Source organism: Neolamprologus multifasciatus, chromosome 18 (genome assembly GCF_963576455.1).
Source record: "Neolamprologus multifasciatus chromosome 18, fNeoMul1.2, whole genome shotgun sequence".
Taxonomy (NCBI): Eukaryota; Metazoa; Chordata; class Actinopteri; order Cichliformes; family Cichlidae; genus Neolamprologus; species Neolamprologus multifasciatus.
The window spans coordinates 29515120-29534518 of record NC_140456.1 but is presented as its reverse complement, the minus strand read 5'-3'; the positions used below and the strand labels follow the sequence as shown (position 1 = coordinate 29534518).

The 19399-nt window shown below is 38.8% G+C and overlaps 2 protein-coding genes across 3 annotated transcripts; both read right to left on the bottom strand.

Moving 5' to 3' along the window:
- Window positions 1-1677: 1677 nt before the first annotated feature.
- pigr (polymeric immunoglobulin receptor) lies at window positions 1678-5999 on the bottom strand. Of its 2 annotated transcripts, none has more exons than XM_085141566.1 (8): window positions 5863-5999; window positions 4892-5236; window positions 4724-4805; window positions 4314-4540; window positions 2497-2587; window positions 2322-2410; window positions 2085-2134; window positions 1678-1974 (listed from the first exon to the last, which is right to left on the bottom strand). In XM_085141566.1, exons 1-8 carry the CDS (start codon window positions 5909-5911, stop codon window positions 1891-1893), a joined length of 1017 nt encoding a protein of 338 aa, XP_084997692.1. In that variant the 5' UTR covers window positions 5912-5999; the 3' UTR covers window positions 1678-1890. The 2 variants fall into 2 exon arrangements, with proteins under 2 accessions (XP_084997692.1, XP_084997691.1); XM_085141565.1 differs by having other exon boundaries at window positions 2497-2590; window positions 5863-5998.
- Window positions 6000-11537: 5538 nt separating this feature from the next.
- dad1 (defender against cell death 1) lies at window positions 11538-18717 on the bottom strand. Its single transcript, XM_085141235.1, has 3 exons — window positions 18400-18717; window positions 15874-16013; window positions 11538-15476 (listed from the first exon to the last, which is right to left on the bottom strand). The coding sequence occupies exons 1-2, from the start codon at window positions 18608-18610 to the stop codon at window positions 15883-15885; spliced, it is 342 nt and encodes a 113-aa protein (XP_084997361.1). The 5' UTR covers window positions 18611-18717; the 3' UTR covers window positions 11538-15476; window positions 15874-15882.
- Window positions 18718-19399: the final 682 nt, after the last annotated feature.

Sequence of the window (19399 nt, the reverse complement as noted above, 5' to 3'; positions counted from 1 at the left end):
ACTTCTTCTAATGCATTCTGTCTTCATTTACTTCCTATTTTCTGAAGTGCATTTCACAACTACGCTAACGTCATGTACATTTTCCTCCACAAGTTTTCCGTCAGACTGTATCCATGTCTAAATGTGTTAATTAGCCATATCATTATGATGATACTACATATCAAACAGTGCAGTCTAGTTCCACTAATAGGAGCAAAAACTGAAATCATTTTTCCCCTCTGGGTCTCATGGGCTTTTTAGGCAGACAAGATTTACTGTTTTGCATTTCATATTCTTTCTGTTTAGCCTTTGTAGCAACAAGCAGCAGTTTGGAGCTGAAAAAAATGACCACTGCATATGACCATTATATCTACAGGCTTTATGATTTCTTGGACTCCATCAGTGTAAACATGTTATTTTAATTGACTGCATAATTATGTTGCCTTATGATAACAGAAAGAAAGTCTTACAATCAGTTTTATTCTCAATTGGTAGTAGTTTCATTGGCATGTAACAGTTTCTTCCTCTTGAAACTGATGTACTCATGGATGCATTAAAGACTATTAAAGTGTGTGTCTGTGTGGGTCTGGCTACACTTAGACATAGAAAAATGTAGCTTTTTTGTAAGCATGTAAACAGCTTTTTAGACCACTGAAAACAGCACTTTGGAAAACTGCTTACAGGGTGAAGGTTTTCAGAAAGTCAGTTTATGTGTTCACATGTGAACAAGGAAAACGGCCCACACCTTTGATGTCTGGGAGCATCAAAGGTGTGGGCCTCTATTTCCTCCTTTGATGTCAGAGTGTGCACGGTGCTATTGTTGGTGATGGTTCCTCCTAGGCTTCTGATTGGCCAGCCTTTTAATACAGACAAGGTTATATCACCACGTGTAGCGCTGCCGTGCTTTTGACAGTATTTGACATCATTTTGCACTTTCTACACTGTACGATTTTGACCTTTTTGAGCAAATGCAGTATTAAAAAGCCAGAGTCAATTGCATTAATAAGCAAAATAGACAGAAACTAAAGCAGAGCCAAAAGTAAACTATACTGTCCATATACGCCATCTGTGAAACACAAACAGTTAAACCCCAAGTGAGTGTTTCTTCTCTTCAGTAACAACTTTGATTGGCAGATTCAACAAAATTTAATTTTAGTTATATAGCTCCAAATCACAACAACTTTATATATATATATAATATATATAACACCTTGCCTCAAGGTGTTATATATATTAATGTAAAAAAGCTACAAGGAGCTAACCCTGAACAAGAACTTTGCAACAGTGGGAAGGAAAAACTCCCTTTTCCTTTTAACAGGAAGAAACCTTGGGCAGAACCAGGCTCAGGGAGGGGAAGACATCAGCAGTGACCGGTTTGTTGAGGAAGACATGACAAAAGATACACAGTGGAAGAGAGTGAGTGATTAATAAGGACGATTAAATGCAAAGTGGCATGTAAGCACAGAGGCAGTGAAAAAAGGTTAGTGAAGAAGAAACCATCAGTGCATCATGGGAAGCCCCAGCACTCTAGGTCTACTGAAGTGTAACTAAAAAGGAAAGTTTTATGATTATCTAGCTAGTAGCTTTGCCATATGACCCCTATAATTAGTAAAAATCTTTCCCAAAAAGGTCACAGGTTGCATAAACACATACAGTCTGGTAAATAAATAAAAAGTCACATATAATTATACACGTGTATTTTGTTGATTTATTTTATTGAGTCTAAAATACTGAGTCAAGACAAGACTATAATGTCCCAAATTTATATTGCAGGAAACAGAACATATAGCTCTGTTCAGACGTGGTTTGGTATGGTAAAAAAAAATACTGGAACAAAGACCAGTGTGGAAAATTAATAGAAAAATTACATTCAGTTACAAACAGTAACAATTAACAGTTCACAAAATGATCTTAGTAAGCACGTACGTCCATGGTAGCCTTGTTATGGAAAGCAATAGGAACATGTTGCGGGTCACCCATGTCCGATGGATTATCCTGTAGTTGACAGAAAGAAGAATGAGTGATCTGATTAAAAATGATCCCTGATAATTGTGTTTTTTAAAGAATGTAATAGATCAGAGATGGCCATGATAATGGGGGCTTACAGAGAATCTCTCTTTCATCTCCTTAAAGTGTCTAAGTTCAGAATCCTCCTCTAGAAAGATGATATGAAAGTACAAATATGAATGCAAATTAGTAGTCAGATAAATTTAATGCATTTTTATATCATATAAATCTATATAGAGGATTTGTGGCCGATGCATGCACAGACACACACACACAGACACACACACACACACACTTCATAATTTAAAATTCAAAGGAATATGAAGTTGCCTTACTATGCAGTATCCACAACTTTCTTGCTAATACAGCCAAGCCCACAAGGAGCAGGAGAGACGAACACACCGCTACAGACTCCAACATGTAACTAGGAAGCAGGCACAAAGCAGAATGAGCAGACAACCCACCTTCAACATCCATTAAAGTGAAGATAAAGAAGTGCTTGACTTTTACCGGTGACTGTTCCAGGACTCCTTAGTGATGGGTTTGGGTGGAGGGAGGTACACAGCAGACTGACTCGGAGTAGGTGGGGATGTCACAGGCTCTGCTTTTGAAGGTAAAGATATTGTAGCGCTAAAAAAATACTGTAACAACTCTGCTGTGATAGGTGAAGAGTGTTTGCAGCGTCCTAACGTCAATATTGTTGATAGGTGACTTTTAATAATCAATACCCCAAACAAGTAGAGACTTGAGAGCCTCTGCCATCTGTCACAAACACATATTGATCTTTAAAGCTGCTTCTTCTCAATTCAGCAGCTGCCAGGTGACATGGAGAAAATGCCAAGCAATCACACAACTACCTAAAATGCATGATTTAAAATGCTAATAGATTATCCAAATGATAAGCTGTGATCATTTATTTGTCTTGGAAATGTTGCTTTTCCTCTAACCTAAGAACATAGAGATGGTAAATATGCCTGTAAAAATGAGCATGTAAGGACTGTGAAAAATGGGAAGGGTCTTAGTATGTTTTCTTGAACTTAAAACAATGCTGTAAAATGGCAGTATGTATGTTAAAATCATTTGCGACCAATGACACACAATAATGAAAAAGTCTCTGTTTAGCATTTTAGCAAATTTTAGTTCATTCTACAGTTACAGATACAGCCTGTAGAAATTTCATGTCTACAGGCTGTATCGACCAAATATTCACTTCGAGCAATGATAAATATTATATTAGGGCATGGTTGTTTTTAACATTTTTTTTTTTAAATCAACCAGTTCCATAATTAATTTTTTTCCTGGCCATTTAGCTAAATGTCAAGTTTTGCTATTCAAATTAACACTAGGCTGCATTTTAGGGGTGACATGGGCCTAAAATTAAAGAAATGTCAACTGTGTTACCTGTTACCATGGATAACACAGTCGACAGTCTATCATGACTAATTTTGTCCTGTTATTATTATGACTCAGAAATTACATGGTACATGTGATAAAAGTAGAAGAGATTAACATAACTGACATAAATATTATTATAATGTTGAGGTTTAGTACTGAATAAATAATCACACTCTAACTAGACCTCACTACCAGATGAAATTAGCATTTGTTTTCAACATGATCTGCATTGCCTTCAGAAATACTCATTTCAACATAGCAATGATCTCATAGTATGACTCATTTTGATGTGACGCGGTGGTTTGAAAGGATGACATTTGTGTAATCTGGTCAATAACAAAGTAAGGTTGGAAAACTGAAAAGAATTGCTTTCAATCATTGCATTCACGGTGTTAAATTGCATTCGCAGCATACATTATTAAACAGAGTGTTTTAAGTTGTAGGGAGATGAGGTTACCTTCTGCTGAGAAGCAGCACCACATGCTGATTTTGAGAGAAGCACTTAATATTTATAGAAACACAGAGAGAAAATAAAAAGGTTTTTATCTGAATACAGGTTTCTCTTTTCCTCTTAATGCATGTCGTCAGCTGTGTTGCTCCTGTCAGTTGTATTTCTTTTACCACTGACTGTGTTACATATGACTTTTGTGTCATAAATCTTTTAAATGTTGGCTGATTTTTGGCTGCACACTCACTCAGAAATAAAAATATCGGGGTACATTTCTAGAGAGGGAAGTCTTACATAAGGATGTTGAATAACTCTAAACTCCCTGCGATGAAAAAAATACTCATCCTTGATGATATCAGCACACAGAAAATCCATAATGAAGCTTAAACTTCACAGTTTCAAGTCAGTTAGACAGTGAAGTTCAAAAGTGTAATTTGTTATGTATTTTTTGTCCAAAAAAATGAAAGGCTCTTTATCAACTTACTAGTTGAGGCGCGTGGTGTGACCTGAACCTGTACGGCTACTTGCTGTTGCCCTGCAGAACATAAATACCAGCCGGCATCTCTCATCTGCAGCTTCTTTAAGGTTACAGTGAAAGTCCCAGTTCTGTCATCGCTGATGGCCACTGAAGTATCTTCGTAACTCCCTTCAGAACCCGTCGACAGACAGGAGCTCCAGCCTCCGCTCCGACACCACTTCTTCTCACTTTCTCTGTTGGCAGGCAGTCACAGGGGAGTCAGTGAATGCTCACTGTCCACCAGCATTTGACACCAGTGGAAGTTTCCGGACAAATTCCCACATTTACTGAAGTGTGATCAGTTCTTCTTTAAGGACAGTTCTAAGAGTTTTAAAGGATAAAATGTGGATAAAATCCTCCAAAGCAAAACCAAATACCTGAATCTTTCACTGTAAAGGCATTGAACCGTGACACTACTTCCTTCTTCCCCACTCACCATGCTGTTCTCGACTGACACACCTGCAGAAATCATGAAAATGCAACAAACTTCTTTAAAACTGTGGGTGAAGAAATGTTTATCATCTTAATATTTCTCCATTACTCACTGTGAATAACTTTCACTTTAGTGTAAGCAACATCATCGGCCTTCCACCCGTTACCTAATTCCACGCCACACAAGTACCACCCAGACTCCGTCTCTTTCAGGTCGTTCATGGTCACTGTGAACATCTCCTGGGCCGGGTCGTCAAAAATGCTCACTTTGTCTTTACTTGGATTGGTCGAGGAGGTCTCGTCAGTTCGAGCCAAGCTGGTGCAGAACTCTCTCATGCTCCCACGACACCAGTACTTGACATGGTTAGCATACTTAGGGTCATATCGACACGGGACAGTGATGGATCCACCCTCCAGGACACTAACCTCGTTCTGAGTGGCCACCCAGCAGAGAACAACTGATAAGAAGTGGAGATAATTCAATGTTAAACACCAATTTGAAATGAAACTTTCGGTTATGACACAACCTTAATATAGCAGTTGCTAACATTGGACACCTGTTATCTATAAATGCGATGTGGGGGAATGTGGCCTTTGGCAACACTTGTACCATATTTATCGCTTCAGTTTCCTTTGTTACGAAGCACATTTCCTGCTTCAACTTCCCTCTTCATACTTCTCATTCCAAAATTGGATTATCCCTTCATAATACACGGGCTTTTGAAGGCCTGACAAAATAAACATCAAACATACTGTTTGCTAAAGGGCAAACAGTACAGACGATTGGAAGATTTCCAAAAACACAAAAGCCCTCTCCGGCTCCTGGGGAAAACATTGCAAGCTTTTAACAACCTTCTAGTCTGTCTTAAACAAACGATTAATAACAGAAAGTCATAAAGGAATGCCTAAGGAGTATCATACATTTTAGCAAGAGTATTTGCTAAAAGCACAGCAGAGAAGTGAGGAACAGGCGGCACAGACATAAATTATCTTTGTTTTTTTCCAATTATGTGAAGCAGAAAACAGCTTGAAAGTCTTTTTTGTCTGACTTCTCTATTCAAATGCACACAGTCACAGTGAATACCTGGGATCCATGGTAACAGGCTGAGCGTGAGTATAAAGAGTCGCGGCATGTTTCCACTTCAAGTTTGACGCTTAACAAGAAAGTGTTCTCTGCTGCGCAAACACAGACTGCAGGTTCCACAGAGTGTCAAATTTCCCTTTGTCACGTGACAATTGGCTGGATCCAGATGCTCCAGATGTTAACTACATAAATGCCAGGCAGATTTTATTGACACTGTTCACCTCCTGTGGTGAACACTAAAATTTGAATAAGATTAATGTTATGCTGATGTTAAATCTATCTTCTCTGTAGGAAACCTACTCCTTGTTTCTCAGCTCATGTATAGCCTATATATAAGTATATAGGTATTTTTCATGTTTGATTTCGATTCACAATAATGTGCGTAGAATATAACAATTAAAAAAAACTCCATATTGGACTTTAGTGGCTCTTTTTTTATCGCAAGAGGAACATTTTTAATTCTCAGAAAAACATTTTCTTTTGCAATACACCTTTCAAATTCCAATATTTTGTCTTTCTTGCGATGAGAGATGCGAAATTTAATCCCAATCATAGCAGTTTTCTAAATAAAGCTACAGGTAACGAACAGAGGAGAATGTCGAAAGCTGATCTGGGTGGCGGCGCATTAAGTTTCACTCATATTTTTTTACATATATGCAGGAATGCACGACACCTATAAAAGCAAAACAGGATTTTTACACAGTTTAGTTCTTGCATGTCCTATTTGCTATATTTATTGCTTTCTGGATCCAGCTGCAAATGGATTTTGCGTAAAACATCCAGCCATGTAAGGTATCAACAATCTTATTGTCTAACTAAACAGCACAGCCACAGGGGTGGCTGTAGCTCAGGTGGTAGAGCAGGTCATCTACTGATCAGAAGGTTGGTGGTTCGATCCCTGGCTTCCCCAGTCTGCATGCCAAATATCCTTGGGCAAGATACTAACCCCAAATTGCTCTCCGATGCATCCATCGGAGTATGAATGTGTGTGTGAATGTTACTTAGAAAGCACTTAGGAAAAATGTGCTTGTGCAAATGGGTGAATGTACAAGTTGTGTACAGCGCTTTGAGTGCTCAGAAAGAGTAGAAAAGCACTATATAAGAACCAGTCCATTTACCATTTACCACATTTTTGTTTCCCCTAAAGATAGACTGTCATTCAAGGTTTAGGCTTGTAACTTAAAACATGACATACTTAGCCTTTTTTTTTTTTACAATAACGTTATTCCCCCTGACAGGCACATACTAAGCCTTTCCCTTCCATAGCTGGGGAGAATTCATTTGGCAGGCTGCAGTGAAATTACTTGATTCTGGTGCCTGAAAACCTTGGATATGGTCCAGTCTTCATTTGTCGGATTAAGCTTCAAAGCACAACCCCCTCAGACACTGAATTAACAAACAATTATTCCAATCCTTTCAATTTGCTCTGTGAAGGATGTCCCTAAAGCCCCACTTGCTCTTTTGTTGTTGCTTCTGCTACAAAACCTTTTATGGTCATCTATTTCCTGGAAAGATCTGGGATGATCTCAGAAGTGAAACTCAACTTTTTGCCCAGTTTGACCTTTCCGGAGAAATGAAACCTAACATTTCCCAAAGTTACTATTTTCGGATCCCTAACCCATATCCTTGTATTGCTTTGAAAACTGTGGCAGACTGTATGTCTTTTTGTATCTTACAAGAAATTTCAGACTGATGAACTTGATAAGAGGGCATGTTGATAAAAGGAAAACTGATTTTAATAGCTTTTCTCAGATTATTTGAAATCTTTGACTTTGCTTATAATGTTTATGATGTCTCTTTGTAATATGTCTAATGGGAAGCCGCAGTGCTTTTATATAGATGAAAACAGAATACTGTAATAATGCCTAATGCTTGTCTTTATTTTTGTGACTCTGGTATTCTTTGTGGTGTGATTGTTAGACAGGTTACTGTTCAAAATGCAGACTGTAAATGACTTTGTTTTCTACACATTTACTCTTCAAATGTGGTTTAGTCATTTTCGAGTAAAGTCTAAAAATGTACTAGTAAAAGTTTATATTATATAACAAAACATTACAACTGAATAGTGGCCAAGGTTATTTAAAGACTTATTGATTGCATACAATTACTGAAATATTGCTGAAAATCCACACCTGTTGGTAGTGTTATACAATGAAGTTTTTGTGTGTTTGCATGTTAGGAACTGTTGTGGCAGATTTCTTTTCTGATTCATTAATCATATATGATTAATGCATTATAATATAATATAATTATAGTCATTATATTATAGTCATAATATAATGACTATATTTTAATAATATAATGATTCATGATATATGACTTTAATCATATCACATTAGTAATAGTAATATCACTTTCTTACTTTAGTATAGCAAGATCACTCCTGTCACCCGTTGTATGTTATCACAAGTGGGCCCCAGGTTTTATTGCACCTTCACAGTGGACCCATTGTAGACTTGAAGATCTCCAGACACCCTGCTCAAGGGAGGTGAAGGATGGTCGTAACTTAGAGTGGGAGGGGGTCAAGGATGAGCTGGACTGAAGGTATAGGGATACGTGATGTGTTGTGCAATGTTCTTTGAGTGTCTGTGTGAGATGTGAGGGCAGTGGCCAAATTTCAGAGATCATCCTAGTTTTTGGCTGGGATGTTTCTCTCCATATTGAAATATGTTATTAAACCACTTCAAAACGCTCGCTGGGGGTGTTTGCAGGTTATTTAAAATTTCCACAACAGAACCAAGTATTCAAAGTACAATGAACCTATGATTTTAGTCATCCAGATCATAGTGGTCTAAAGCGCTCGAGTGGATAACAGCTGGAATTAATTTAGGATCTCAATAATGTTTCCCGTACTTCTTGCTGAAGTTCGGGACAAATCGCGTTCCTTTTCATCTCAATGCAGAACTTTAAAGTTCTACCTCATCGTCCAGCCCAGAGGTAATCATGACCAATTGGCCAATCCACCACCTTTCATTGTTTATACCGTTACAAAAAACAAACAAACAAACAAACAAAAAACATCGGCCCGTAAAAATGTAAAATCACCATCAGCCCACCGGGCAAATTCCCGGTATTTCCGATGGCCAGTCCAGCTGTGGACGTTCTCCCCTTTATAGTGATGGAGGAGACTGGCGAGGAGAGAGTATGTAGTGGAGGAAGGCACAGAGAGAGCTGGCTCTGGGCTACAAGACAGTGCCGTACCTAAAAAAAGTGTTTGTGGTCAAAAATAAAGCTTAAATCACATCAATTGTACATTGTGTGGGTCCGGTCATTTCACAAGTGTTTTGACTGCCAAGTGTAAAGTTTAGTGGAGTGGGGATTAAGGTGTGTGTGTTTGTGTGGTGGTGGGGGGTCAGTTTGACTCGGCCACAGTTACAAAAATGAACTGTTCATATTTCGGCATACGAAGATGTTGTGAAAATTTTCTTTCTACCAACTTAGTGGGAACAGTTTGGGGATGGTGCACGAACGAAGCAGGGTCCATAAAGACATGTATGACCGCGTTTGGTATGGAATCATTTGACAGGCCTGTACAGTCCTGACCTCAACCAGACCTTTGGGATGAATTAGTGTGACGACTGCAAGCGAGGCCCTCTTGTCCCATACTGGTGTCTGCCACCAGAAATGCAATTGCATTCTGGAATATTCACATAAACACACACAGCTTCTAAAACCCTATGGATTAAGAATGGATTAAGATTAAGATGACATGAGTATTACCAATTACCAAAATATTGTATGCATGAAATTCTGAAAAATATGCACACATAAAAAAATCTTTAAAGATACAGTAAGTAGTTTTTTGAGTGTATTTGACAGGAACATACTAACATTGCACAGTAATCATTAGTATTTAGTTACGTCTACCAACAAGTTGATGTATTCAAAATACATAGTAGGCGCAGATTTCTGGAAGCTGCCATGTTGCCCTGCCATCTTAAATACAGTAGCCAAGAAAGACATAGCTGTTCCACCTAATCAGGTTTAATGTATGTGGCCACATATGTAGTATGCCACAGGAAAGAGGGGAATATAACTTGTAGGCATTTGTGTGGCATGGGGATAATTTTTAATTTGTGTCTACATCTTCAGAGTTCAGACTTATGAAGGATCAAACCGATGTTTTATTGTCAGAGAAGGGGTCACTTTCACCAAAGAAGCGAAGATACGAAGGAAAGAGACCGTGCAACTGAAAAAACATTTTCCTCTTCCTCCTTCCACCTCAAACCTCATTTCCTAAACGTAAGTCAGGAGTCCAGCACATTAAAATTTGCATAAACATACTCACTTATTCCAGACATTTTCACAAACAATCTCAGCAGATTAGATGCACAACCTTCCCGTCTTTACGCAGCTGACAACGAGCTGGGTAAACAATAACAACAGGTGCTTATGTCAGCCAATGTTAATCCCTAAAATTCACACTTTGCCTGTGATAAACAGTTTGATTACATTCTCACACTGTGTCTCACTAAGTGTCCAGCAATCTTAGATGCACTTCAAAGACAGTTTTACTAACTGCAGCTAAACACCAGCGTTTACTGACAGAAAAGTTTAAGAAATCCTCAACAACTCATCTCAGTTACTCTGTTATCATTCAGATAGAGTAACTGTCTGAATGATTCATTTTGGATTCCTTTCACAAAGCTTTCCAGCCTCTGCCAAAGTAAATAGATGTCGACGCATATTGACAGCTGAAGTAAAGAGTGGACTGACAGCCTACACTCACTACAGATGAATGGTGGCCAGAGTTGTTTGTCTTACAACAGCCACTGTAGCTATGATTATGCACTTGAATTAGGAGGGGTAAGAAAACAAAATTCAGTTGACTGCAGTTTTCAACCTACTTACACCTACTGGTGATATTTTTCACACTGTAACACTGTATTTCAGTTCACATGCAGGCTTTCTAGTCTACTCCAGATGTCATGCGCGATAAGAGTCCCAACCTGAGCATATCTGCATGCCGAGTGATTGTTGTAGCAACAGCTAGCATACGTACTTAAAATGTATGAAATTTCAACTCAATCTGAGAGTATTTATGTGACTTATCATGTTCACTCAGTCTAAAGACCTGTTTAATGCTGAATTGCAACGCTTTCATTATAAAAAGTATTTCATAAGAGTTTCATTAGGTTGCAGCGTGATGAATTTAGATGTTCAATCACAACACAGGAACGTCTCACTCAATGTGAAAAGTTCAGCTCTTATCAAACCAAAATTGAGTCACAGTCACAATCAAAGCCCCATCAAGTGACAACAGGAAGTCAACATTATTAGATAAACATGAACTGATATGCATGATGTCTTGATGCATTCTCAATCATCCAGGAAAAGAAATCTCCAAAAGTTGATTCTGTTCATCTGGACGTAGCGTTTTCTGGGAGAAACGTTTCGTCACTCATCCAACCACCAACCAAAACCCACTGATCAAAGACCACTGATCAATGGCCATGAGTACCATTCACAGAGAGTTGGGGAATGGCTGCAATCACAGCATTGTAAGATGGCGAAAGAGGACGTGAAAAGGGAAAGACCATCTCTGAATCGAGAAGGGGGCCAAAGGGTACATCTTTTGCCATCTTACAATGCTGTGATTGCAGCCATTCCCCAACTCTCTGTGAATGGTACTCATGGCCATTGATCAGTGGTCTTTGATCAGTGGGTTTTGGTCGGTGGTTGTTGATCAATGGTCATGAGAATTTGCATAATTATGATTAAGGAACTGACCTCCCAGCCCATTGTTCCTTCAGTGGGCTGGTTTCAGTCATTATGCAAATGTACTGTTTATAAGATTGGGGAAACCTGCAGTCAGCTGAGACTGAAGAAGTCACTTGGATGAGTGACGAAATGTTTCTCCCAGAAAACGCTACGTCCAGATGAACAGAATCAACTTTTGGAGTGATATGCATGATGTATGCACTGTATTCTATACATGTTATACAGCAGTATTCTTTGTGCATTTATAATGTTCCACATTGGTCACATGAGGATCACTGCTGCTTGTGTCTTTAATTCCACCAGTGACTGTTTATCTTCCAGTAACCTTTACCTGCCCTGTACCCATGACAGGTCCTATAATGAGAGAATGATGACACATTTATATTTAATATGTAGAGACAGGTAGATGGACTGCCTAACTGCTTGCCATAAAATCAGCACAGGAAGAAACTCAGATCTGACCTTTAAGGTTTCTGAAACATGGCCCGGTGTACTCGATTCTATTTTTCATCTCTGCATGCACCGAGAGGGGGTTTCATTTCCAGTTCAAACACCCCCACAAACTCACACGCCAAGACCAAACTAGCTGAAATGTACCCTCGGGTCAGTGTTTTCTGTGACAAATATAAGCCTATATTGGCTCTGCACAGTTTAAAGCAATTTTGGTAGGAATGTGTTTGACTCAATCACTTCTCCCAGAACAAGTAATAGAAGCAAACCCTCTCTTTGCTCTGGGGGTAATGTTCTCGCTTTGCCCTCTCTTAGCAGAAATAGGGCAGCAGGAAAATACGAGTTCCTTTGCCTTCGACTTGGAAGAAAAAAAATTATGCAGTCTGTGGGAATAACAGAATATCTGCAAAGTGCGGAGTGGTGGGGAATATTCTCTTCCAAGTGAAAACATATTTTACCAGGACCTACATTAAAAATGGACATGAGAAAAGTATCTTAAGTATTCTGAGCGAAATACATAGTCCTATGTATAAATATCAAGGGCTATGATATAAATATCATGTAAGCCACAGTGACAACAAGACGATTAACTGCTTATCTTGTGCAATCTTCTGCTGGGAAACCTTTGACACTGAGCCTACAGAGCCCAGATTGTGACACTTAGAATTAAATGTAGTGTAAGAAATACTAATCAAAATAGATTCACTTCAACATTGAAAGGATTGTGTGGGAGTTATGGTCCTTCTAGTGTCGCTGTTTAAAGGTAATTGGACACTTGGCTGCATTGTACCTTGAAAAGTGAAGGCAGAGAAAAGGTGGAGAGAACCCCAGGTGTCTGCAGTAAAGGTCTGTGAGGGCATCTCCAGGGAAAACACAAAGTGTTTGCAGATATCTAAGACTTAAAGCAGTCATTCACCACTTGCTTTTCAATAAGAATGATTAAATATGACTTTGGATGTGGATCTGTGCAATTATTCTCAGACCCCTAAATTCTGCAGTAAAAATTTCTGCATTTTTATGGAAGACTTTTCAATACTGCCGTAAATCCACTCCAATTAAAACTGAGACTTGGCACATTAATACAGTATGCATTTCTTTATGTAGAACTGAATATGCTTAAGCTTAGATCCCGAAGTTAGAAAGAAAAAAAGCGGGGGGAAGAAAAAGAGACATTTTGGACTGTGGCATAAAATGGAAATGCACAACTTCTAAAGATGTGAGTTCCACCACTGAGCCTGGAGTCCTTTGCCACAACCATTTGGATGTAGAGTTTTCTTCCCTGCTATCCTTGAAAAGAAGAAAGGATTTCTCTTTGCAATAATCAGCACTAAATGGTAATTTGAAAAGCCAGATTTGAACAATCCTACTTTGTATGAGAAGCTGCAGAAGAAGGGGGGGGGGGGGGGGGGGGGGGGGGGGATGCACAGGAATACAGTGCTGTGCAAAAGTGTGGAGTCACCACTGATTTCTTTATATTTTGCAAGGAAAATGAGAAATAGGAAGCATGTGTAAATACATACGGAAATACAGCATAATGCAAATAAGGGCCTTGTATAATCCTAACAAGCTTTATAGTCAATATTTAGCATGACCACCTTTATTCTGCAACACAGCCTGAATTCTCTCGGGCAAGCTTTCATCTAGCAGTTCTCCGGGCTTCTTGAAAGCCATTCAAAGCTTTTCTTTGGATGTTGACTGCCTTTTGTTCTGTTGTCTGTCAAAATGCTCTAACACCGCTTCAATAACATTTAGGTCTGGGCTCTTGGGAGGCCGATCCATGCCTCACGGTGTTCCATTACGTGTTTTTCCATCCAGATATGTTATAGCGCACTGACAGCGTGTTTGTGATGAGTGAAGAATGAAGTGTTCGCAATCAGACACATTCCAGATGGTATTAGATGGTGAATCAAAATCTAATGGTACTTTTCAGCATTCATAATACCATCAAGTTTGACAAGATCCCCAACACATCTGGCTGGAATTCCACCATCAAACCATGGCATAGCCTCCATTGTGTTTTACAGATGGCTGTAGACACTCCCACACATACATACTGACCACAGGACCTGTTTACAGCCCAGTTCTTGTGTAATTGGTACACCTCAGCCTTTCCCTTTAGAACATTTGTGGTGAGGCTTCAGTAAACTGTAGGTGTGCTGAGGAGACATCTCTCATATCCTATGTCAGGTCTTTCCTGAATTTTTTCCTATTTTATAAAGATATGATTTTCAGATACAGTTCATTTGCTGTAGATAGAAGAGGCAGGCAGGAAAAGCTTTTGTCTTCTACCTGTCCAATTTCAATACATATTTTAAGGACACACTGGGCACCATGCTGAGATATACCAAGCTGTTGGTTAATGCCGCTTTGATAATTACCTCGTTGGAGCAAAAATACAATTTTATGCCTGTCAAACTTTTCTTCTGCATTTTTTAGTAGATCCTACTGAAGAAATTGGAACAAATTATGTGTTTAGCAACAGGCTGCTAATAACAAAATACCACTTTTAAAGTGTATCTTTAAAAGTGGTTCTCTGTTGTATTACATGCAGACAATGCTGCCTCATCCCTTGAGTTAGGTGCCTTTTTATGCTTGAATAATAATAATGGATTGCATTTATATAGCGCTTTTCAAGGCACCCAAAGCGCTTTACAATACCACTATTCATTCACTCTCACATTCACACACTGGTGGAGGCAAGCTACGGTTGTAGCCACAGCTGCCCTGGGGCAGACTGACAGAAGCGAGGCTGCCATATTGCACCATCGGCCCCTCTGGCCAACACCAGTAGGCAGTAGGGTAAAGTGTCTTGCCCAAGGACACAACAACCAGGACAGAGAGCCCGGGGATTGGACCGGCAACCTTCCGGTTACAGATGCACTTCCCAACCCCCTGAGCCACGGTCGCCCGAATGATTCATAGGTCAGTGTTAAGTGGTTTAAAAAAGGAAAACCGACAACAAAAAACTTTGAAAGGGCTTCACAAAGCCAGAAGAGCTACTGCTCAAGGCCACTTCTAAAAAAAAAAAAAAAAAAAAGAAATGTAAGAAAGTGTAACAAAACAAGCACAACATAAAGCAAGGAGGTATGACTCAAGACTTGTTTACAGAAATGCATCAACATAGCACTTTTTGCTATCATTCACAGACCTAGCTACTTGTTAAATCTAATTACATTAAAAAAATTTATAACACACACACACACACACACACACGTGAATAGAGTCAACCACTGTTTAACAAGGCCACCATTTCAGTTGTTTTTATTTCTTTGTGTCGGTGCAAAAAAGGGAATGCTGGACAAATGTTTACATAAAAAATGTTTCCATAAAAGTAGAAAGAAAAGAAAATAGCACTGCATCGTATGTGGCCAGATCCGACTTATTCGGTGAGGATGGGATAGTCCAGATCAGCGGGGAGTTTAATAACTTCTTCTCGTCGTGATCTGTAGAAAAAACACAAACAAAAGACGCGGCGTTTGTGTGAGACAGCAAAGTTATGAAAGCTAAAGAAGAAATGACACAGTGTGACCTTCCCAGCCAGCAGCAAGTCTAAAAATTCAATATCACCATTTTCTAGTAAAGCAAAAGCAATATGTGTCATCATGTAGTCCTCAGAGAAGCATCTTATCACATGTACGATCTGCTGCGCTGTTCCACAGAGAATGAAGTGACGAACTGGCAATAATGTCTAATGTGACAGAGCACCTGAAGGACAATATATCTGTTTACTTTTCACTGACAAAAACAACTCAATATCCACAGACACATATGGCAGATTTAGTTTGGATATTTTGTACAATTTCTACAGTTTCTCATCGTGGAACACTTAGACGCACTTACATGTTTGCCTCAGCCAATGAAATTCATCACAACGAGATGGAGGACGGTGTGAGCAAACAGGAAGTCGGCGAAGGCTCTCTCTGGGGAGATGGACAGAAAATCTCCTTTGTTCTGTGGGTTGATCTGGATACGAAGACACACTGAAAAACAAACAAGGGATTAAGTATCAGCATGTGCCTCTTTCACTTGTCAATGCACAACTGCAGTGGGGCTACAGCGGAGTTTTTTTCCCCATGATAATTTAATAGTTTTAATATTAGGGTTAGTGGTTTAGTAGTTAAACACCAAAAGTCAGACAGCCTAATTTTTTTTAAATTTTCAGCTCGTTACCTGTTTTTGCATTTAGATGGAAATAGGAAGCACAGATACGATGCAGTATAGCTGAAATAATTAACTGAATAGCTGACTGGTCAATGCAGACTGATAATTTCTCCATTTTTGTCATCCTAAAAACACCACACCTCCATCACATTTATAAACCAATTAAATTCTCATACTTGTTAATGTCCAACATGATGAGTTGTAAAGGCCAACCGATTTATCAATGGGCTTAAATTACTGACTTCTAGTAGCCATTTGAAGAGCCATTGGTTTTGGATTTCATAACTGACAATATATGAAAATCTGATATAAAGTATTGATAGGAGAAACACCCTTCAATCATGTTATGATTACTGATGTTACATAGTGTGTAGACCAGAGGGCACTCTGCAACTTCCTGTTGGCATCATGTGTGTTTGTAATGCCACAAACAACAAGCAGCTGACAGAAAAAGAAATTCGAGATCTTCTAATGGCTAGAGCACGACCATAAATATTTAAAGAAACCAATACTTGTTGATTATAAAATCTGATATGGTAAAAAAAAAAAAAGGACTGGTTCTTATATAGCGCTTTTCTACTCTTTCTGAGCACTCAAAGCGCTGTACACAACTTGTACATTCACCCATTCACACCCATTCGCACAAGCACATTTCTTTAAGTGCTTTCTAAGTAACATTCACACACATTCATACTCCGATATGGATGCATCGGAGAGCAATTTGGGGTTAGTATCTTGCCCAAGGATATTTGGCATGCAGACTGGGGAAGCCAGGGATCGAACCACCAACGAATATATATACAGATATATGAGCCTATGTATTTATGTTTTTCCAGATGGACAAAACAAACAATTTCCACTAACATATGCTAGGTGTACATATGTATTTACTTCTTTACACTCAGGTCAATCCAGCTTGAAGCTAACATGGTGAAGGGTGTTTCTCCAATCAGTATTTTTAAAATTTGTATTTATCGTCCATTACAAATGCCAATGCCGACAGCTCTACAAATAAATCAGTGAATTGATACTAATGGCCACTTAAGGCTGGCTCCAAAAGCAAGTCAATGCCCATCTTAAAATCCCGAATTTTACTGTATTTTCTTTTTTTTTCTTTTTTTCTTTTTTTTTTTTAAAAACAGAATGCTGGCTGTCAGCCAGGGAAATTTCAAAATCCTACATCAACTTGTTCTCAAGTTTTCACATTCACAAACATGGGTGCCCACGTCAGCTTTTCAGGACAAAAGGGGTAAAACGTTTACAGCACCGAACAAAAAACTGTTTTAGCCTCTATGCATGGGCTCCCCTTCACAGCAGCTAAACAGTGGGGTTTTTTTGTTATTACCCCCCCAATCTCTATCTGTATTATAAAACATTCCACCATGTTTGTGCTTTTGGTACCTTGAGCATTTTAATAAAAAAAAACCGTATGAAAACCAATTCAAAATCTCTGCACACCTGAAGGGCCGACAGTGTCGGAGGAAAAAACGTCCTCATATACAACTAAACCCTACACACTGTCTCAATTACAGATGAACTTTTATTGTGTTAATGGAATTGCCTGAGAAACGAGCCTATTCAAAATAGACTTGGTTTGTGCTTCAGTTTTTAATTCTGATATTTTAATTCTGATATTTTTAATTCTGATATTTTATTACTTGATTAAAATGTGCTTATTTACGCTAACAGTTTGAACCAAGCTTGCTAGTGTTGGCTAATATTTTGGCACACTATGCCATCATCCAAAGGTTTTTGTTGGCTTTTCCAAAAAAATAAATTAAAAAATATGGCAGAGGACAAACGTAATATTTTGGCTTGGATATGCAAAGCCTACAAGTCAATGGTCCAAATCACTGTGTGACCATCTAACATTTAGTCTTTGAGTCCATGGCCTTTCCATGCACCTGCGGTGGACAGTCCTGAAAAGTTCAGGGCTACGGGAATGTATGAAAACTGCTTAAAGCACATTTTTCTAGGTGCAAAATAAGCATCTGTGCAGTCTTGAAAATAATGAACCAATGCCACCCAGAGAGCTACTCGGGAAACACGTGTATTCATTTCATTTTAATATTAACTGAAGTCACGCTACTAGTTTAGCATAGATAGCTAACTTGTGCCTGAGTACATGTTCTGGATCACCCCTTTTTGTAAAAAATAAAATTAAATAAAATTACCAGCGACACGTTTAATCGAATAAACATTTACCTGCGAGAATAAAAGCGCCCACGCAAGAGATGAAGCCCGACAGAAAGCTATTGAATGGAAAGGTGCCGACGAGGAGACAGTAGAGGAACTGCAGGGCTCCGGTTAACAAGATGTACAGCAGATATGCGTCCACCACTTTGAGTTTGTTGGGCGTCGTGGTGCCGTACTCGTCCAGAAACCGAGAAATAACAGATATCACTGAGTTCGACATGATTTTGGCCGTCTAATTAGCAGAAAATTACTCAGGTTTTTGTTGCACGAAACCTTTTCCTCAGTCGAATAAGTGACGTGTCCCAATAAACCGGAAACGGACGTGGTGTTGCACGTTATACGTTCCGACCAAATCGGAACGAAAAGCCAAGACACGCAGAGTAGAGCACGGAGATGTAAAAATAAGACAGATGATTTTCTCTGCTGATATCTTGAGCTGCAACGATATTAAGTTGTTATTTCTCTCTTTTTTATGGCTTAATTTGTGACCTCAGGCTGTGTGGTGGTCAGCACAGTAGATAATAGCAAAAAAAGAAGAAAAAAATGAAAGGATATGGAGGCTGAAAGTAGAAATATTGAGAGTATCAGTACCAATCGTAGTATTGGTATCTGGTATCTGATACTAGCACAATAGGATCGTACTTCATTTGTATTGTCAAAGTTTAGAATTCTAGCCCACTGAATTATGTTACGTAAATTATTATTATTATTGTCGTTGTGTTTGATTTTATGATGAAAAATTATACCTGTAGCACATTTAAACAACAGAAGCTGAAGTGTTTTAGAGACAGGCACATTTTGAAATATTGTTTTCTGAATTTGTATAGTGATGATGATTCCCATAAATCATGACACACTGCTCTCTCCTACATAAGCTGCCTATAGGTTAATATTAGCAGCTAAACATGAAAACAGCACAAGCGCTAAAATGTCAAATGGCTACAAAACACTGTAAACTGACAACAGGAGGAAGCGGATCCGCAACCCCCGAACGTGTGACTTTTTTTTT